We start from the raw sequence: 22349 nt of genomic DNA on the forward strand, positions 1-22349 counted from the left end.
AATAACTGACTAATGCAAGAAGTCGATTAAGAGTAGTTCTGGGGTGAAAATGTTTCTAGAAGAAGAGCATGTACAAAGGCTCTACACTGGGAGTAGTTTTGGACTGTCTGAGGAACAGAAAGTGGGCCAGTGTGGCTGTTTTAGATTACTAGGAAGAAGTGATAGGATATTATTAACTAGGCAGAGGTCAGATCGTATAGAATGTTGTAGGTTACGCTTGGGAATTTGGATCTTATTTTAAATGGGTGCCAAAGGAACATTTTAAATGAAGGAGTAATATAAAATGATTTATGTTTCTGAAATGTCACTCTGTATCCTATGTAGGGGATGTATTATGGTCAGGATAGGCTAGACTGTTATTTTTAGAGGCTTAATGCATTAGAGGTTTATTTCTTGTTCACAGAAAGCCTGATGTGGCCAGGTGTTTCTCTAGAGAATGTCTTCTCCATGCAGTGACTCAGGAATCCAGGCAACATCTATCCTGTTATTCTACCCCATCAACTTGTGAACTATATGGTTGCCACTAAAGAAGAAGAGATGGAAGGATAAGCACACAGAAGCTTAAGTGCTCTTAGCCAGAAGCAAGAGTCCCCATTGCTAACATTCCCACTTGTTAGAACTCAGGCACATGGCCCCAAACTCACTGGAATGAAGCTGAGAAATTTAGAAGAACATATCGATATTTGATGAATAGTAACTGCCTGTCACCTGGAGGCCCAAGTAAAAATAGGGATATCTGTTACAAAGCAGTTTCAGTGATCCAAATGAATATCGTGGCTGGGATTTGGGAGGTAGTAATAGATATGGTGCAGTTTCCGGATAGAGTTCTGAAGTAGAGTAAACATGGCTAGCAGATGGCTTTTGTGTGCAAGGTGAAATCAAGGATGACTCTGAAATCTTTGGCTTAAGTAATGAGGTAGATAATGGTGTTTGTAACTGAGATGAGAAATATTTGGAAAATAAAAGATTAGTATGTGATGTGTTTGAGGAGTTTTTGGATGGAAGGTTATGTATTTGAAATTTTTGACTCTGAGTTGTCTATTAGGTATTCAAGTAGAGATGTCAAGCTGGAGCCTGGTCATTTCAGTCTGGAGGCCAGGGAAGAAACCTGATGTAGAAATATAAATTTCCAAGTGATTAGAGCATTGATGAATATAGAAATTCACCAGGACCTGCTATCAAAGTTAATATGTGTTCTAATTTAAGGAAACAAAACTTGAGGCTAAAAAGGGTTAATTAGCTTCCTTAAAGCCATAATTAGTATGTGATTGAGGTAGGATTCAAACTGAAGTCTGCCCAAATTCATTCAGCCAAAGATAATAATTATTTTAATATTGCTAATACGGTATCAATTTTTGATCAGTTTTATAGCTCTCAACCCTCTTTTACCCATATGATTTCACTGGTGAAGAGGTTAGATATTAAGAATTTCTGCTCCTGGTTTTCAGGAGATGACAGTGAAACATAGGATAGTCACATGAATTGACTAAGGTCACGTGATATTTCTCAGGCAATCTCACCCTTGATCCACAGGTTTTTTAGTGGAAGCACTTTACACCATACTGTACTTTTTCTCAATCAGTGTGGAATTATGTGAATGTTCTACTCCATTCTGTTCCATTTCTTTCAGTTCAGTTGCAGATGTTCTTATTGAATGTTTGAATGTCTGAGCCCAGGGTCTTTGGAGGCCACGTAGAGGCAGACACTCTTGGCTGCCGACCTTGAGATGTACACAGTCATGGTGGGCAGGTGCACCTCACTCCTATGACTCATTTCCCTGAACACAGCCTTCAAGTTCATCAGAAGCAGAATCCCCTCCAATCTTACAAAGTAATGTACTGATCATTTTCTCTTTTTACTGTTGTAGAAAGAAAGGTGATTTTTTTGGTTTTCTTAATATCTGAGTTACATGTATAAACTAAAGAAGACTTACTGATACTGAAAGCAAGTACTATTCACTTTCTGATTATGGACTATGAAAGATAAAATTAGATATAGGAAGACCCACCTTTGACCCCCTACACTGTCTTGGTAGCTAGATCATCTGGCCTCAAGACTTCTGGTATCCCATAACAGAAATTGCTTTCAAAATCTCTATCTCTTGGTTCTTATTGCCTAATATCACTCCCAGGTTATATAGACTAATCACTTTCTGTTATAGGCTTTATTATTGTTATGCTTACATCCATTTTCTGGGTAAGAATAATTCTTTGACTCTGGTGCTGGGGATGAATGAGAGTCATTTTCCTTCTGTGCAGCTGGAGAAACCTCTATAGTATGGGGCTAAGAGGAAGGGGCAGGAGGAAGGAGGCCTGAAGCTTATGAGGTTTCTAGGTTGTGCCTGTGCAATGATCTGGCTCCCAGAATGTCAAATAAGATGTAAAGGGAAGGAAGCCCGCAAAATGCTGACCTCAGGATTGTGTCAAGTTTCTGGGCTTCGTCAGCAGTCCCAGTCCAGATGAGATTTCATCACTGTGGAAGTTAACTGCCTTTGGAACATTTTTCTCTGTTATTCCTTCTTCTCTCCTGCTCACCTTTCCTTTATTTCTTCCTCCATTAAATAAGGAAATGCCTATGCAGACACTACTATGTGCATAGGGAGCATTTTGTGAGGAAAATCCCATGGGCTTTGATTCAGAAGTTCTGAGTTTACAGGCTCTCTGGATTATTTAATTGACACAAATCGCCTAACTGTTCTGAGCCTCAGGTTTCTCCACCAGCAAAATTGAAGATAAAAATTTCTGTTTTACTTAACTCACAATGTGTTGGTGACACTCAAATGAGATATTATGTGTGACAATACTTTGTAGAATGTAAACAAGTTCACCTACTGTATGGGAGGCAGCATTTTAGATGCTGTGGGAATACAGAGAGGACTAAACCAGCCTAGGCTCTTAAGATGAGCATAAAGGCAAATGTATGAAAAACTGTTACTACTGATGCATTAACAAATGACCCCAACATTTAACAGCTTAAGACAGCAATAATTTATTATATTATTTTATGTAATATTCATTGTGTTTTATTTTATTATATGTCATATATTATGCAGGATTGGATGGGTGATTTCAACTGAGGTCACTTAGCTGTACTCGGGGGTTCAAGAGAGCTTCACTTGCATACCTGGTACCTTGGTGGGAGTTACCAAAAGACTGAGATCATCTAGAACTATCTTCCAGGACATCTACATGTAGCCTCTTCAGCATGGTGATCTCAAGCTGTTGAATCTCTTATATGGTGGCTGACTAGCCCCAGTGCAAGGGTCGTAAGTGGAAATTGAAGGCCATTTAGAATGTAGACTCAGAAGTCACAAAATGTTACTTCCACAACAATTTAGAAATTACAAATAAAACCAATCAATATTGAAGGGAGAGGGGTGAGGTTAGGCTTTGTATGAAGATGTGGAAGTGACAAGGTCACATTCTAGAAGAGCATAGGATGATGTTATTGCTAAACTTGGAAGGTACAACCTGCTGTCCTGCTTCTGATGGCTATAATGATCCACACCCCTCTCAAATGAAAAAAATACTCTCAACTCCCTCTCTAAAGAACCTCAAAGACTCGTACCATCTAGGGCATTGACTCGAAGTCTAGGATCTCATTATCTAAGTCAGGTTGAGGTACAGATGAAGCTCTTTGAGTACAGATTCTTGGGTACATCTTCCCAAGTATAGTTTTCAACCTGAATACCTAAATCTAAAGAGACAAATTATATAACTCCCTTGTACTCAAGATATGAAAGTAAGGCAGTCATAGGATAACTGCAATAAGGATTACCATTTGTAAGGATGGAGAAGTTGGAAAGCACATAGTGATAACTGGTCGATAGCAATTTTCATATCCAGCTGGGCTCATGTCATTAACTCCTCAATTAAAACTTGTTACTGCTTCTCTGTTTCTTCACTCTACCTTTGAGCTCTTGATTCTTCCCAAATCATCCTTAGTTTTCCATTAAAAAAATGTAGATTCTTTTTGCAGCTGATTTCCTTCCCATAGTTCAGGGATCTAAATGTCTCTCTCATTCTGTGTTGTCTCTGACCCATTTAGTCTAACCTGGTTATGCTTTTGACACTACACTTACTTTAAAAATTGTGTGGGTTTTAAAATTAAGTTTATTGGTTGTTGACCACATTAGATAAAAGCCACACTTGCAAATATTTTTGACAGTCTCTTCTTTAGCTTGAATTCCCAAACAGGCTGCTAGTGATTTTTAGAATTTCTGTAGTCTAACAGAGAAGGTCTGCGAGGTACACCTTTAAGATTATAGAAAGTCTTTTGTCTTTCTGAGAAGTCTTCAAGGCAGCATTTTAAATATGTATGAAGTCTTAAGAAAGGGTTTACAGTTATACCCTTCATTTCATGGGTCCACATTTTCTGGCTAGTCTTCAGGAGTTGATCTTTGCATTGAGAACCTCTCTTATTTTGGAATTTTCTGCTAGAAAAGACTGAGAATAAAAATTGTTTTATTTTTGAATCCAACAAATCTTGGCTTCTCTCTTCTATATACTTTCTTTAAATTCTGATTGAAAACAGAATCCCTTCTTTACTTAATCTATGAACTATCTATGCACCTATGCATGTATTATGACATGCAATTACGAGAAACCAAAGGATCGTTCAAATTTCTGCCTGAACACCTCAGTAGTTAGACTCACCAGTTTATTAAGTAGATTTTCTACTTTCCATATTACTGCATGTGAAAAATTTCTAAAATTTTCTTCCACTAGATATTAGGTTGGTGAAAAATTAATCGTGGCTTTTGCCATTACTTTAATGACAAAAACCATAATTACTTTCTCACCAACCTAATAACAAAGGTAGCTTTTTTTTTTCAGCTTCCAATATTTTCCCCTAAACTCCTACAGTAGTTTTCTTGAGTTTTGGTTCCACTAAAAGTCTCCTTAAGGTTCTCCTATCTTCTTTCCTATACACAGCCTCAAAGCCAGTTCCACATATTTTATATATATTTCTTATAGTATCACTGCATTTCCAGGACTAACTTCTTTTCAAGTTACTTACTGCATGGAAACCTAGAATTTCATAAAATAATAATTTACAAATGTCTAATGGATTCTGTATGTCAGAAATTTGGTCAGGGCTTGTCTTGGGGATTCTTCTAATGTTAACTAAAGTCACTCAATGACACTCAGCTAGTTTATGCGCCACTCTTAAGGATCTAAGATGGATTCACTCACATGTCTAGTGCTTTGGCAGAGGTGATTGGAAGGCTGGACACATATGGGATCCATGTGGGACCCACATGTGATCTCTCCAGCATGGTGGTCTCAGGTTTGCTGTACTTTTTGCAGGCAAAACGGGATTCTCCTAGATAATTGGTTCTCAATGGGTGGTGTTTACGGGGGGCGTGGGTGTACAATTCTATCCTCCAAGGGTTTTTGGCAATGTCTGGAGATATTTTTGGTTGTCACACTGGTTGGGGGCCGGGGAGTCGGGAAAGAGGCACTACTGGCATCTATTTGGCAGAGGTCAAGGATGCAACTAAACATCCTACAATGCACAGAATAGCCCCCACACCAACCCACAAATAATTATCTGGCCCCAAATGCCAACAGTGTCAGGTTGAAAAACTTTTTCCTAGAGCAAGTATCTCAAGAGAACTAAGTAGACACTGTATGGCCCTTTCTCACCTAGTCCCAAAGACAGCATCAGATTCAGACCAGATTTAAAGGAAGAGTAATTAGACTTCTCTTCCTGATAGGAGGTGGAGAAGTCACATTACAGAAGAGCATGTGGGATGGGGAATATTGTCACAACCATCTTTAGAAAATACAATCTGCTGCAGGAACTGTCAGGGAAATCTGAATGTGATCAGTGCCATGAAAAGGGGTAAGCATAATGCATTAAAGATGCAGGAGGATCTGTCACTTCTAGTTGGAGAGATAAAATGGGGTTTCCTGAAAACAGGGCAATTAAATAGTTTTTTTAAACTGAAAATTGAACCTTGAAAGAAAGGTAGTGCCTTGAAATATGCAATTGAAGGAAGAACATTCTAGGCAGAGGGAACAATATAATAAAGGTATCAACATTTCAGGGATTAACAAACTATGGCCCTTGGGCCCAATGCAGCCTGCCGCTTAATTTGTAAGTAAAGTCTACTGGAACCCAACTCCACTACTCAATGTATGGAGTGGCTGACCACAGAGACCATCTGGCCCAGAAAACTTTTGTATTTTTTTTAGTAGCGACAGGGTTTCACCATGTTAACCAGGCGTTCTCTAACTCCTGACCCCAGGTGATCCACCCACCTCAGCCTCCCAAAGTGCTGGGATTACAGGTGAGCCACTGCGCCTGGCCCACATAACTTTTTGTTAAGGCAGAGACCATCTCTTCTTCATTTTGATTTGCTCAATAAAATCTTGTTTGGAAAACTAATAATATTGATCGTCCTCTGGGTACTTCCTCATTAACTGGCTGGAATGTCATGCTTTTCTTAGAAAACTTAAAATATTTACTGTATGGTCCTTTATGGAATAGTTAAAGAACTATCCATGGACTAGTTCTTTAATTTATTTCCTGATTCAACAAATAATTTGTTAAGTGCATGACATGTGCCAGAAAGTGTGTCAGATGTTTAGTGTATGATGGTGAGCAAAACAGACATCCTCCCTATTATGGAGGGTGCTTTTCACAGTTTCAATATTTGAGAGGTATGAAGAAAATATCAAGGTCTTGTGTTTAAAAATATTAAAATGCTTAGGAAGAGTGAACCTGCGAAGGCCTTTATCAAGAGTAAAACTCATCAGGCAAGACCCACCAGATGAGAAAGAGCCAACCATGAGATGTGAATGGCAGAGATAAGATTTACTGGGAACATGAAGGATGTGCACAAAGTTCCTAATCAGGAAGGACCTCGGCTTGAGAGAGAAAGTGAAAGGTGGCCAGTGTCGGTGGGGTGTAGTGAGTGAGGTAGAAAGTGTGGTGGATGGGGTTAAAGGCAGACATGGATCACGTCTTGGTGAGTCTTACAGACCATGAAAACGATGACCCAAGTGTAACTGAAAACCATTTGAGAATTTTGAGAAGAATGAAATAAAGCAGTTTTCTTAAAGAAAAGGAAAGAAAACTGTCTGCTGGGTTGAGGGAGGCTTAGATAGGGGGTGGATAAGAAAGAAATTGAAGGATAGTTAAGGCAGCTCATAAAGGTCCCAAGCAAGAAATGATGGTACCATGATATAGAAATTGTTCTTCTCTAACTTTACTGTGCCTATGTTCTTCTGGGAATCTTGTCAAAATACAGAAACTAATTCAGTAGATGTGGGATGGAGCCACACTACAATGCTCCTGGACCACGGACCACACACAGGGGCCTAGTGGTAAAGACATATCAAGCGAGTTTTTAAAGAAAATATTTATTATCCTAATACTTTACCATGACTAGAAGTCTTAAAGTAAGTTTCCAACAGAAAATCATGCAAAAGAGAAAATCCAGCCCAGGAAATTTCAACCACTGGAAATAAATGAGCACTGAATGAGAAAACCTTTTGCAGAGCTTCAAATATAAGGCATAATCTGGAACCTTGAGTCTAAGTAGGAGGCAGAGGACAAAGGAAGAGAAGGATGTTCCAGAGAGAAGAGCCAGTTCATAGTTTGAGAGAGTGTAATGGGAGACATCTGCTACTTTTTTCAGTGTACGAACTCATAGAATTGACTGTCAGAAGTGTCTTGTCAGACTTCAGACTGAGGTATAGTGCACATAGGGTGATTAATTCGGATCAATTAAAACCAACAAGAATCTCAAATCTGTTAGTATGGGCCCGAGCATAATAGACTTAAGAGGAGATATCATATTATTAATAACAATAACTAATATCTGATGGAACTTGGAACACGTGAAGACACTTGAGCCCAGAGAACAAATATGACCAGTTCATACTTTGCCAAAGGTCCCCAGGCTCATCTGTGGAAGAAACACTATTCCAGCCTGGCTTGTCCCACTATAGAGAATGCCTTTGCTGGAACTTGCAGTTTATTTAGAGAGAAAAAGCCAATACACCTGAAACAATTAAAGAAAGGTACAAAATCAACATTACAGTCATTAGCTAGACTGCACTGCAGTTTCAAAATGAAAATTGCTTTATTGTTTTTCTTCTGATTATAAAAACAATGCTTCCTCTCAGTAAAACAATTCTAACCGTATAGGACTGTGGAGTGCAAGAGATGAATATTCCCTATAATCCCATTGCTCCACCCAATGCCAGAAACAGCTACTTATAACTACCTTTGAGCTTAGGCTTATATGTGCACCATCTCACAAAAAGAAATAAGCTTTTGAAACCATATGGTTTATTTAGTATGTGCAATAAATCTATCCTTTTGAGGTATACAGTGTTTGATCAGCTCTGACAAATGTATATGGTAACGTAGGCACCAGGCCATTCAAAATATAGAACACTTTTGTTACCCCAAATGTCCCACCTTCCTCTTTGCATTTGATACCCTTCTACCATTACCACCTCCAGACAAACACTGATCTGTTTTCAGTACCTGTAATATTGCCTTCGCGAGAATGCCATATTAACAGCACCGTAAATCACACGTTCTCCTATGTCTGGCTTCATTCACTTGGCGTAAGGCTTTTGAGCTTTATCCATGTTGTTGTGTGTGTCAGTTGCTTGTTGCTTTTTATTGCTGAGTAGTACTCTGTTGTGTAAATATCCCACACTTTGTTTATCTATTCACCAGCTGATCCACATTTGGAGAGTTTCAATTTTTTGGCTATTATGAATACAGCTTCTATGAACATTCACATGTGGACCTTTGTCTGGACATGGTTTACATCTCCCTTATGTAATGTCTAGGAGTGGAATCGCTGGGCTTAACATTGTATGTTAACTTTATAGGAAATTGCCAAAGTGTCTTCCAATGTGGCTGCAGAATTTGCCTGCCAGATTCTCAGTGACACCTGGTAACATCAGTCTTTGATTTTAGCCATTCGAGTGAGATTTAGTGTATTGCCTTGTGACCTTACTTTGCATTTCCCTGATGACTCATGATGTGGAGCATGTATGTTTTCATGTGCATATTGGCCTATCACATGTCTTTCTCATTGGAAAAATAAGTCCTTTCTCTATATTTTAAAATGGGTTGTTTGTGAGTTTTCTTTATGTGTACTTGATACATATCCTTTATTGGGTACACACATGTTTGATATTTTTCCTATAACTTTTGGATGGTAGTTTACATTTTTCTTTTTCCTGCTCCATCCAGTGGAAGTTTGATGGAGAAGGGCTGATGAGTAGATGTGGCCTCCCTTGAGTCTAGGGCCCAGGGATCCTGACTGTTAAAGATCCACACTTGACCTTTAAGATTGTTAAAATTCCAGGGTTTTTTCTTCTTACTCACTTTTATAACTACCACCTGCTTTTGCTCCATGCTCTGCCATAGAGCAGAAACACTTCTTGCATCCTGTCTCTGCTTGAAGGGGTTTCGTACCATTTGAAATTCAGTTCAAAGGGTGGTTTTGTGATTGCAAGTGTCTTATAGGCTAACTTTATATATATGTATGGTTAGTTGATTATCTGGCTTTACTGTTGTTGTTGTTCCCAAATCCTCTTGCTCCTTTCTATATCTTAAGCAGAAGTGGAACTGCCTGCCTCCATCCTCGCTCTTAATATGACAAAAGGCTCCACTGACAGCATTACTAGAGTTGGTCGGTCCTTTTATCCTGTGTGAGCCCACTGAGACCTTCGTGGCCTGGGCTTTAAGGTAGTGGAAGCCAGAGCTTGAGCATTTCCTTTGCCTTCACTACGAGTGATCTCTTGCCAGTGCAGAAGGCATTTCTGCTAGTTTTCATTGCCTTTCTCTCCTGCCCCACTGGGAAGTATCTTTTCCTCATCCTTGCTAAAGGTTTTTTAAAAGCCCGTGTATATCATAGCCCTCCTGTCCATTTCACTCTTCTTTTAGTTTCTTACAGCTCTGTCCTCTGGACACTTAACACACGTCCTTCTAGGACTTGTTTTTAAAATAGTGTGTCTTTCACACCAAAGTCTCAATTCCTTGTGCAAATGGTCCTAACTGAGATGGATACTCTCAATTCTCTCCATCTCAGAGAGTGATAATCACCCCTTCCTATTCACATGCCTGAGATATTCAAGAGTGGTCCTAGCCCCTTCCTCAGTGGGTGTATTAATTCGGCTCTGACTGCCAACACCTGTGACTCATACCCTCCAAGGCCCAGGTTCATTAACTCTGATATGCTGGGATTCCCAAAATGAACTCTCAAGTTATACCTTACTTCGGGAATCCTGGCTACCAATATTAATATTCTACCCTCAGATGTTCACAGTCTCCTTTCCAGGTGCTGTGTTTGTATCTAAACATGTTGTTCCTGCATTTAGCTGAAGGTTAAGACTTGCAGTGGATTATCTGGTATCAGTGCTGGCCGAATGTCCAATTTAAGCTGATTCAAGATAGTGAGTTCTGTTTCACCTTACCCTTATTTAAGGCTGTGATCTTTTGAAACATACTCTGAGCCCATTTGCTTTCCAATAAAAGTAAACAAAGAAAAAAACCCCTAAAATATGACTTATTGTTTTAGAAAAGCCCATGCACTGACATAACGACAGACCCACTATGGCCATCATCACTGAGGCTGGGGCCATCTGCACTCAGATCATGGCAGTCACTGGTTGATGAGAACACAGCTCTTATGGGATTTCAGATGTGGTTGTGAGGTCTGATAGACATGGCCATAAAATCTTCACCTCTTGCTTTCCAATACTATCTTGAGACAAGCTTACCAACAAAGTATTTGTCACTGAGCTGTAAAATTGTGACTGTGTAGCTTATTGATCCATTGTCCTGTTGGATATTCTTAAACGTGAGATTTGGGGTTATTTCCTTCCTTCCTTCCTTCCTTCCTTCCTTCCTTCCTTCCTTCCTTCCTTCCTTCCTTCCTTCCCTCCCTCCCTCCCTCCTTCCTTCCTTCCTTTTCTCCTCCTTCTTCCTTCTCTCCCTTCCTTTCTCCCTCTCTCCCTCCCTCCCTCCCTCGTTCTCTCCTTCCTTCCTTCCTCCTTGCCTTCCTTCCTTCTCTCCTTCCTTCCTTCCTCCCTCCCTCCTCCTCCTTCCTTCCTTCCTTCTTTCCTTCCTTCCTTCCTTTGTTCCCTCCCTCTCTCATTCCTTTCCTCTGTCCTTCCCTCTCTCCTTCCTTCCTTTCTCCCTGCTTCCTTCCCTCCCTCCCTCTCTCCTTCTTTCCTTCCTTCTTTCTCTCACTCCCTCCCTCCTTTTCTCCCTCTCTCCCTTCTTTGCTCTCTCCCTCCTTCCCTCCCTCCTGCCTTCTGTCCTTCCTTCCTTCTCTTGCTTCCTCCCTTTCCCTCCTTCCCTCCCTCCATCCTTCTCTCCTTCCTTCCTTCCTTCTTTACCTCCTTCCTTTCTTCATTCCCTCCCTCCCTCCCTTTCTCCCTCTCTCTCTTCTTCACTACCTCCCTTCTTCCCTCCCTCCTGCCTTGTCTCCTTCCTTCCTTCTCTTGCTTCCTCCCTTTCCTTCCTTCCCTCCCTCCATCCATCCATCCATCCTTCCTTCCTTCCTTCCTTCCTTCCTTCCTTCCTTCCTTCCTTCCTTCCTTCCTTCCTTCCTTCCTTCCTTCCCTCCCTGCCTCCCTCCCTCCCTCCCTCCCTCCCTCCCTCCCTCCCTCCTTCCTTCCTTCCTTCCTTCCTTCCTTCCTTCCTTCCTTCCTTCCTTCCTTCCTTCCTTCCTTCCTCCCTTCCTCTGTCCTTCCCTTCGCAGGAATATACAATGCTCTCTATATGAAATTGGTTATATTCTGTCCCTGGGCTGTAAAACAGTTAGATTGCCACCTCTTTCTATCCTCCCTCCCCATGAAAAGAGAATGATACTTTAAGACACCTTTATAACTAGTCTACAGAACACGAAGCCCAATCTTCCAAAGGACACCTGTCCCATTTAGGGTTAATAACCCTGCATTTATTAAGGACAGGGCCACAAAGTCCCAAATCCCCACATCTTACAACTCAGAAACACTAACTTGAAGAACAGCCCCGTTGACTTGGGAAATATATTTTCCTGAGACCAGTGATTTGTGAAATATATTCTCCAATTGGCTGATCTCTTGCACAGTTGTTTGTCATAATCAGATTTTGAGGCCATATATCTCCTTTCAAGTGATGATTGTGCTGTAACCTCTGGCTCCATCCACATTTCTGGTTTGGGTAGAGCAGATCTCAGCAATGAATGAAAACCGTAGCTGTCTTATCAAATAGCAGCAGTACTTGTTTTGTTTAATAGTGCTGGAAATTAGTTTTTCAGGCACTGATCTCGACAGGTCAGCTGTCAAAAGTGGGTGTCCGTGGCCATAAATTCATCGATCCTGTAAACAAAATTCTGTCTGCAAAATACAAGGGGAAGTCAGAGTAGACACACTTAGGTACAAATGAAATGGTCTCGAGCTGTATGACTAAGTGTCGGGACTTCTTTGGGTAAAAGGTTTTTCTGGCTTCCCATTTATCAAGTCAATCGGCCTCATTTGGCTTTTATTGACTGAAACATTTTCTTGAGCATTCGGAGTGGGGAGCGCCAGACACCCTCAGGATGGGGGTGGGATGCAAGTCTCTTCTGATCTTGGTTGACTACAGAGCTGGTAATCCATTTAAAGCCTTCATTTACTTAAAAATATTCCACTGGATTATTTCATGTGAACCCTGCTTTTCTATGTTCTGGCCTTATATTTTGAATCACAGACGGATGGCCTTGCCCAGAAATGGTGGAGGTTTACCACTGTTGTCTTAAGATTTGGGCAAGAGCACACAGTTTTGTGGAAATGGGGAGATTCACTCAGCTTGGAGCACTTGGCTTCTGTCTGATGTGAGGGAATAATAAACTTTCCTACTCAATATGAAGGATCCTGAATCCTGGAACATTGTTGCACTTTGATGTGTTTGAAAGGCAGAATTTTGATTTTTTGCTTTGAAGTATTTTTTTTCTTGCTTTGCCAGGGTACAGGATGCCTAAAGGCTAGGGAGAAAGAGAAGTCTGTATTAAAGCAAAACAAAACAAAACAAAAATACTTTTTAAGTCCTAACCACTTTTAGATGAAGAGATAAGCATGATAATAGGCTTGGAAGAATTGTTTTTCCTTCATGAAATTCCATTTTAATTTACATGGCCTTCTTGTATTAAGGTTGTCTGAATATTAACTAAAATGATTTGGAGCTGCTCCTCTTTCTCAGTGGAGAATGATTACTTGGATTGCTTATCTTCACGGATCTGGGCCTCAGCTGTGGGCACTTCCTATCTCCCAACCCAACAGTTTACAGAGCTCCCACTGTCTTGGAGAGATCCTAGAATATGAGAAGCTGTGCTGGTCAAACTAGCCATATGCCCCTTCATGATGAGGAACCCCTAGACCAAAATTCCTTAGAGCCAAAGCACTGATTTATTGGGTTCTGACTCTCAGATTGGCCTTGACATATTGACAGGTAATTTGACTCCAGTTGCTCCCCCATCATGCAGTTTTCAGTCGTACAAGTGCATGTGATAGGATATTGCTCAATCATCTATGCTAGTTATTTTTATCAAAAGCTTATTTTACTTCCTATTAGTGAAAATCCTGTTAAAATCAGGAAGAGGATAAAGAAGGTAGTAATGATTACTTATAATTCCATCACCTATGTGTAACACATATATCCACATATCACATTTTAATGTATCTTCTCCCATTTTTACCACTGCTTTAAAAAAAAACATAATTGAGGCCATATTGTATACAGTCTTAAATCCTGGTTCTTTACTTTGTGATTTTTAATTAAGCTATTTTATAATAGACTATTTCAAAGTTATTTTCTTCTTTGAACAGCCCCTCAATTTGGTAGGCAAGGAAGATTTTTATTTCCCATTTCATAGATAAGAAAATAGAATCGGCTGGGCACAGTGGCTCATGCCTGTAATCCCAACATTTTGGGAGGCTGAGGTCAGTGGATCTCTTGAGCCCAGAAGTTTGAGACCAGCCTGGGCAACATGGCACAACCTCATCTCTACAAAAAATACAGAAAAATTTGCAGGATGTAGTGGTGCACTCCTGTAGTCCCAGCTACTTGGAAGGCTAAGGTGGGAGGATCACTTGAGCCCAGGAGGCAGAGGATGCAGTGAGCCATGATCATACCACTGCATTCCATCCTGGACAACAGAGTGAGATCCTGTCTAAAAAAAAAGAAAAGAAAATGATGGAATCTCAGTAAAGTGTACTTTCAATTTTTGTTGAAAAAATATTTATTGACTCTTTCTATGTTTCAAGCACTGTGCTGTCAAGTGCTGTCTGAGGTCACTCACATAAGTGATGACAACAACTAGAACATAGGTCTACTGACTCATGAACGTCTGCTAAGTTCACCTCCAAGTTCCTGTCTTCTTCCTCAGTTACAGAAGTTAATGTTGGAGAGGAGAGCCTGGAATTCGAGGCAAGGTTGGAGACCCTGAGATGGGAATGAGAAAGGCCAAGTCCAGCCCAGGAGCCTGAGGCTCTAGACAGCTTATGAAGACAGGGTTTTGACCCCAGAGAACATGGCAAGAAAGCCCAATGCCACAGCTGACTCACTGACATAGGCCAAGAGTAGAAGGAACTGGAGATCCTTCTATTCCATTTCTATTGCAGTTTTGCATAAATCATGGATATTAGGCTGAACATTCATTAGTTGTAATAAATGTGTCATTCTAATGTTATATCTTAACAATGGGAAAAACTGGGTATCGATCTATTGACATTCTCTGCACAGCATCTACAACTTTTCTGTAAATCTAAAACTATTCTAAAGTGAAATCTCATTTCAACAAACAAGTAAGAGTTTACCAGACCCAGAAGAAGAGAAAGGGCGTTCCAGGCAGAAGGAAACCAGATACAAATATCAGGAGGGAATGTGGTGTGCCTGAGAAAGGAGGAGTAGTTTTGGGGATTGTAGTATACTGTAACTACATAAACTAAAGTGAGGTTGAGAGTCAGGATTGGCTCTGGATGGGGAAGGCTTTTCCTTTTCTTTTAGGCCAAGTTTAAAAGTCTTAGGATTTATTCTGTAGGAAAAAGGAATTCATTAGAATAGTTTAATTAATATAGTTCATATTTGAGTTTATTTGTTGTAAGGGTACCCACTTGCCTATTGAAGGATGAGCTGTAAGAGAGAGAGGTTGAGAGTAATGAAACCAATGAGAAAGCTGTTGCAAAGATCTAGGGGGACTGAGGTGGTGCCTCCTAGAGCCAAGCAGTGGGCCAGAAGTAGAGAATGATGTTCAGGGCTTCATCCCAACTGTTTCTTCCTGCCTCCATCCTCCATTCTAATTTCTGATTACAATCCCAGTAGAAAGACAGAGAAGGCCTTCTTGATCAAGATGCACAGACCCCCATTCCAAACACTCACTCAAGCCAAGACAGTAGAGAATTAAGATGCCCCTTCACTGTGCCAGGAAGGTTTGGCAGCAGATGTTAGGCAAAAGGGTCCTGGTGCAAGATAGAGTATGGAGTGTCTGGAATGGTTGCATCATCATTAGGACAAGATGGCTTCTGTTATGACTTTATGAGCCATTGGGATGGTCAAGAAGACCTCTACAACTCCACCCACACCCAGGAGAAGTAGCAGCATACACATCAGGGCTAAGCAGCTCCAGCACCTGGGCTAAGCAGTTAAGGTAGTGCAGATGCAGGCACCCCAAATAAATATCCACTCCTGCCCCAGTGAGTCCATAGTAGAACATCCAAAGAATAGAGGCAATCAACCCTTTGGCCCCATTTGTCTGAATTTGTCCTCTTCCCTCTGACAAGCATTTTAATCCAGCTGTAGGAATCGATTCTGCATCTTCATGCAATTTCTTCCTTTCCTTTCCTTTCCTTTCCTTTTTCCTTTCCTTTCCTTTCCTTTCCTTTCCTCTCTCAATCTCCCCCCGCTTTCTTTCTGTATTTCTTTCTCTTCCTTCCTTCCTTCTTCTCTCAATTCCTTCCTTCCTTCCTTCCTTCCTTCCTTCCTTCCTTCCTTCCTTCCTTCCTTCCTTCCATCCTTCCTTCTTTCTTTCTTTGGCAGGATCTCACTCTGTTGCCCAGGCTGGAATGCAGTGGCACAATTACGGCTCTCTGCAGTCTTGACCTCCTGGTCTCAATTGAACCTCCCACCTCAACCTCCCAAGTAGCTGGGACTACAGGTGCATGCCACCACACCTGGCTAATTTATTTTTATTTTTTATAAAGGCAGTATTTCACCATATTGCCCAGACTGATTTTGAATTCCTGGACTCAAGTGATCCACCCGCCTTGGCCTCCCAAAGTGCTGGGATTGCAGGCATAAGCCACAGCTCCCAGCCTATTTCTTAAGATCCAATGGAGAAATAGCCATGATTTTTGCTTTTTTTTTTTTTTAAACTATATCATTACCCAAAGTGTGGTATATTGGTATCTTCAAGGTCTTTAAGCAGAATTTTGGGTAGATCTTCACTTGTTCTTTATCTCAATGCCCCCAAATTAATTAGTGGTGGTGGTGGTGGGTGGTTCTTCAGGGTACATGGCCATGTTTTTTACTAATTTATTTATTCATCACACCAAGGCATCCTATTATTTAGGATGGAGTGGGTCTTGTTGGGCATCATGTCCAAGGTGACAACAGGAAATTCCAGGTTTCTGTTAAACTGACTCTAGAACTCCATCTCTTATTCTGGTGGTTTTACTTTATATCTCAGAGTTGTTGTCTCTTTCAGGAGGAATGGCCCCTCAGGTTCTATGGCCTTATAGTCAGGGCTCAGTGTGCAGACCCTGCTGCAGATGTCAGAACCATGGGAAATGCTGAGAGAGTAGAAGCATTCTTAAGTGGAATAGTTGGTGGTTCCTTTAGGGCTCCCAGTAGCACTTTTCCACTGGGGTTCTTCTTCTCTTCAGGTTAACTAGGGGATCTTATGGATTTTTCCCTGACAACAGTATATACTGCCTGTGGCAGTTTGACCCATTAGCCCCCTGCTATTTAAATGGTGGTCCATGGATTAGCAGCAGCAGCAGCATCACCTGGGAGCTTGTTAGACATGAATAATCTCAGGCACCAGAATCAGAAAGTGCATAGAAAATCCCTGGGCGATTTGTGTGGATATCATAGTTTGAGCATCATGGCTTTAATCAACAACAGTGGTTCACAATTCTGGCTGTGCATTAGAATCACCGGGGGAGCTAAAATATTCATCTCTAGTACACTACAGACCAATTACATAAGAGTCTCTGGGGGTAGGACCCAACTTTCAGTACATTTTATTATAAAACCCCCCAGAAGAGATACGAATATGCATCCAAGTTGGAGGGCCAGTGACCTAGAAGAGCAGGGGTTTTCAACCTTGGCTGCAATATCAGGAGCACTCGGGAGGCATTAACTTCCTATGCTCAGGCCCTGAGATCCTGATTTAGTTGACTTGAGATGGAGCTGGGTATCTGCATTTTGTTATGTCTTCCCCATTAATAGTTGAGAATCATTTCCCAGACAAAAGTTTTGTCATTGTATAGACCCTGCAAGGATGCAGGGAGGGGAAGCAGTCTCATGAACAACTGTGTCTCCTCATTGTTTCTGAGCCAAGGTAGGTTCTCCGTGACCACCTTAGGATGACTGTAAGAGATGCATCTGGCTATTGGATACACTCTGCAGGCTTAGGAGAATGTAGCAGATTCAGAGCACATTTACCCTGCCATTAGCCTCTACTTGCCTATCAAGGAAAATGAAGCAGCTGACACCACAGTGAAAACAGGCAGGAAGCTCTTGACCCTGCTTGCCATAGGCACCGGGGTGCAAGGCAAGCTGTGCACTTGAGCGTTTACTACTTGCTTTACTGCTGAGCCTCATCCTACCTATGGAGGGAGCAATGGCTGAACTCAAGGGCCTTGTGGCCTGGGCAAGCCAAAGGAATAATTAAACAAAGAGGGTATTTTGCAGGCATCACAGTGACATGGCCTCTGTGGGTGAACAGAATAAAACTGGACATAAACATTTGTTTTAGAGACAAGTTCTCACCAGTTGGTTTCATTTTAGGGCTGTGCTGAGCTCTAGAGATCCAGGTGAGCTGAAGGAGGACATGTAACTCTGTTTACCATATGTCTGTTCTCTTTAGGGTGTTAAAATGGCTCTGGGTCTCTGGGAACTCTAGGGGACTGCTGTTATCCTACCTGCCTAATTCAGGCTCCCAGTGTAGGAGCTGAGGTCCTAAGGTGTGCATAGGTGTCAGTTCCATCCCTCATAATCTTTATTTTTCCTTCACAGTTGGCGACGTGGGACTCAGAGAAGGGCTTGAATGGCAGCTTGCAAGAGAGGCCCATGGGCAGCCGCCTCCAAGGATTGACTCTCAAAGTGGTGACTGTCTTGGTAGGATCATGGGGACATTCTGGGAGCTACACCATCCAGGCTGTTGAATCAGAGGCTGCTTTCTGTTTCATGCTGGGTTTTGGGAGAAGAGAATCTTGAGGAGTGTTATGAGCTTTCATAAGGCCTTTCATTTAACTAATTGTGTGAATAATGAAAGGAAGAGTGAGATTGATGTTTCTGCCCCAGGACCTCTGTGCTTTCCATAGGAAGTCCCTGAGCTGCTCTAGAAAAGGACTTCTCACCCACAGCTTCCTCTGAGGACCAGAGGGGGCCCAGCTGCTCCCCTTGTTCTTGGATGTAAACTGGATCTTGACCCACTACTGGTCCTTAGGAGAGCTGTTCTGGTAGCCAGAACCCCAAGATAGATGCTGGAGGAGGACATTCTCCTAGCACCCAACACTACTGATGGGCTCATGTGACACAAGTTCAGAATGAAGACCATTTGGTAGTTGCAACTTTTCTGCATGGGTATCGTGGAATCATAGACTTTTGCATTTGTAAGAGACCTTAAAAGCATCTTCCTTTCAATTGCTTTTTTCACATTTTTATAAAAACTGCAGGAGACGTTATAGATTTGCCTCTTATTGACTGGGTCACACATGCCCAAATGTCCCTTCTGTCCCAGCAGACACTAGCATTCCCTTGGCTCAGAAATCTTTGGCAGCAGTATTTGTGCATTCCCTGTTTGCACACCACAAACAAGCTTTACACCCTGTTTCCCAACACCACTAAATTAATGAGCTATACTCCCTGGAACTGTTTGCCAAAGGCCCCTTGTTCAGTTTCACACAAGAAGGAAGGGGAATGGTGGTGAGCGCTGAGGCATTTTTCAGACGACCACCTCGCTCACATGTGGCATAGCACAACATGTGCAGGTGTGAGCGTGGCATGGCTTTGAACTCAGAACTCTGGGTTTGAATTCTATCTTACCCTTTGGCTTCTGGTCTGGCCTTGGCCAGTTAATCCATATCCACTTTCTAGTATTGCTAGTAGACATAATGCTTCTTCTCTCAACCTAATGTCACAGAACTTTATCACCACTTATTATCCTGGATGAGAAGTTTCATGTTTCTTATGTGGGCCTTGTATAATTTTGGCATATTCTAAGGACACGGTCCTAACTCTGCATGGATGTTACAAATGGAGGAAGGAAAACAAACCATATTATTCAGGGAAGTAGGGGTTGGAGCAGAGCCCGGGATAACAACATAGGACAAATGAATCTCCACTCCTCTGTATGGACCTACTGATTGGAGTGATCATCCTGTGCACTCTTCCTTGAGTGTCCATACACGGCTTTTAGAAAAGGGCAGGTAAGTTGAGCCTCCAGTCCTAAATTGGGGAACTGCAAATGTTTTAATCAGATCTTTCTCTCTAACAATACACTCGAGATATGTGTTAATGAACCTGTTATTTAATTGGAGAACCTTCATTCTGTTGTCCTCAGGAAGAGCCTTTCGTGATGGTGGCTGAGAACATCCTAGGACAGCCCAAGCGCTACAAAGGGTTCTCCATAGATGTCCTGGATGCACTGGCCAAGGCTCTGGGCTTCAAATATGAGATTTATCAAGCCCCTGATGGCAGGTATGGTCACCAGCTCCATAACACCTCCTGGAACGGGATGATCGGGGAGCTCATCAGCAAGGTAGGTCCCCACAGCAGGTCCAGGGGGAGGGGCACCCTAGTCTTCCTCTGGGGTAATATCTAAACTTGACCAGTTGCACCGTGGAAACCTTGGGACCAGCTAAACAGACCACAGTTACCATTCTCCACACACAAAGGCTCTTTTGTCCTCAAATCCCCTGCTACATCCATTTCTGCTCTTGTATCTCCTCATCCCTGACACTCTGTGTTACCTCCCTGCCCACTTCTGTCATTCATTTGAAGTCTATCATCCACTGTGCCTACTCTGTAGCACACCCTTCAGGGAACCACCCCACACCCTACAGGGAACCTTCCCTGGTGGGAAGCAGAAACCTAGTTCCTACCAGGGGTACTGGTGAGTGCTCATTCTCCTATCCCTCGTAGACCACAGGTAGGATATGCATACACATGTGTGTGTCTACATTGCTGGGTAGATGGTGTGGCATCCCGCAGGTCCTCATACTCATTTAAATCGTACTCTTCTTCCCTCCCGTAGAAACTGCATCCTCATTGAAACTCATGGCATGAGGCCAACTTACCATGTCCCCCTTCTTGTCATCTCATGACCTTGGGTCGTTTTCCCATGATCATTGATCATGATGGCATCTGACTCAAGTCCTCCATCTCCATTATTCCTCCTGCCACCATTCTGACAACTTCTGACATCCCTGTAGACAACTCTGGACTCCCAGTACTTTGACATCCTCGCCTCCAGGGAGCTTTGCTTTGCTCCACTCCATTGTTCACCCCCATGCATCTTGTTAGCATCTTACATGTCACCATCACTAGCCCACTGCATGACCACAACAAGTTGTCCTTCTGACTCTTTTGAACCTTTACTCTGACAGCAAAGGCCCTTTGCTTTTTAAATCTGTAAAGGCAGACACTAGGCTTGTCATTCCTCTGATTTCTATTAATCTTTTTAAGAAACAGCTTTACTATGATAAATTCACACACTATAAAATTTACCCATTTTAGATATACAACTCAATGATTTTTAGTAAAGGTACTGGGTTGTGCAACCTTCATTATAATCTAGTTTTAGAATACTTCTGTCACCCCATTGAGATCTTTCATACCTACTTATAGTTAATGCCATTCCCACCCCCAGCCCTAGGCAACCATTAATCTACTTTGTATCTTATAGAGTTGCTTCAGTGAACATTTTGTATACAAGATGTGGTCTTTTGTGTCATACAAGATGTGGTCTTTTGAATCATACAAGATGTGGTCTTTTGTGTCTGGTTCTTTCCACGTAGTGTGTGTATTTGAGGTCCATCTTTCTCTGCGGCTTCTGTGCCTTTCTGATACTGCATCCTCCATGGGTGGCCAGATAAATCCCTCCTCCCTTCATCCCTTGTGACTCCCTCTGTTCTCGACTTTTTTCTTGCACCCTAAGCCTGAATGGATTCTATTATCTATCCTCTTCACTCTGAAATCTAGGTTGCTGCACTCAATTAGAGAAGGAAATTACGAATCTGTCCAGATTGCTGTAGAAACCCTGTGTGGTCTCCAGAATCAGCTGGGCCCTTCAGTACTGCCAGAATATTTTAACTTGTCCTCTGTTGGGCTCCTTGGCTATGTCTCTCAGAGACTGTTTAAAAAGTTTACCTTTCTTCTTGAGCTACCTAAGAATCTTCTATCCTTCCCAACTAAAAAAAAAAAATGATTGCACTTCTATATTGGGAAATAAACTGAGACTTTGGGGCATAAAATTGTACTTCTAATGCCTATGAAATTTACATCTGCAGGCACCTGCCATCTCCCACAGAGGGGAGTGTCCCCTGTCCCCTGTCAGTCTCTCCCACTGTCACAGGACAACCCCTCCACTTGTGTCATGAGTTGATTCCTTTGTGCCTCCTTCAAACTTTGCTTCATAAATTAGTTTACCTTCATTCTGTGTTATAAGCCTATCCTGCTCCACTAAATTTCTTTTTAAGCCCTTAAATATGCTCCAAACCTTCCTAATCCTAAAAATAGTCCCTGGATGTTGGGATTAGAAGAGAGGCAAGAACCAGAGGTGCCAGTGTGACAAGTGTAAGAGGAGGGTGTTGATAGGGTCACCTCCATATTTTATCTTTACTCAAGGTACAGTATTAGATTTCAGTTTAGGACATGAGTATATCTGTCCCTAGCCCACGTATTAAACCTTAAAAAAATCCTTCCACATGTGTTTCCCCAACTTGAGCATGGAGGTTGAATCAGTTGTCACTATTGGCCATTCTAAAAGAAACCAGTTCTGCTGATGCCTCCCACTTGGAGGGCCAAGAGCCCAGATCATTATGATGACTGCCTTTCAGTGCTCTTGTGACTAAAGGAGGACTCTAGGCCCCATTGTCACCTGGCACCCACCCATCCAG

General features: G+C 41.9%; 1 protein-coding gene across 3 annotated transcripts in view; it reads left to right on the forward strand.

Moving 5' to 3' along the window:
• GRID1 (glutamate ionotropic receptor delta type subunit 1) overlaps window positions 1-22349 on the forward strand; it is a 791529-nt gene that overhangs the window by 626973 nt on the left and 142207 nt on the right. For all 3 annotated transcript variants that reach the window (XM_050803825.1, XM_050803827.1, XM_050803826.1), the window contains 2 exons: window positions 18244-18345; window positions 19793-19990. In XM_050803825.1, the coding sequence (XP_050659782.1) occupies window positions 18244-18345; window positions 19793-19990 (300 nt within the window). The remainder of the gene's footprint in view (window positions 1-18243; window positions 18346-19792; window positions 19991-22349) is intronic.

This window comes from Macaca thibetana, chromosome 9 (genome assembly GCF_024542745.1).
Source record: "Macaca thibetana thibetana isolate TM-01 chromosome 9, ASM2454274v1, whole genome shotgun sequence".
NCBI classification, from domain to species: domain Eukaryota; kingdom Metazoa; phylum Chordata; class Mammalia; order Primates; family Cercopithecidae; genus Macaca; species Macaca thibetana.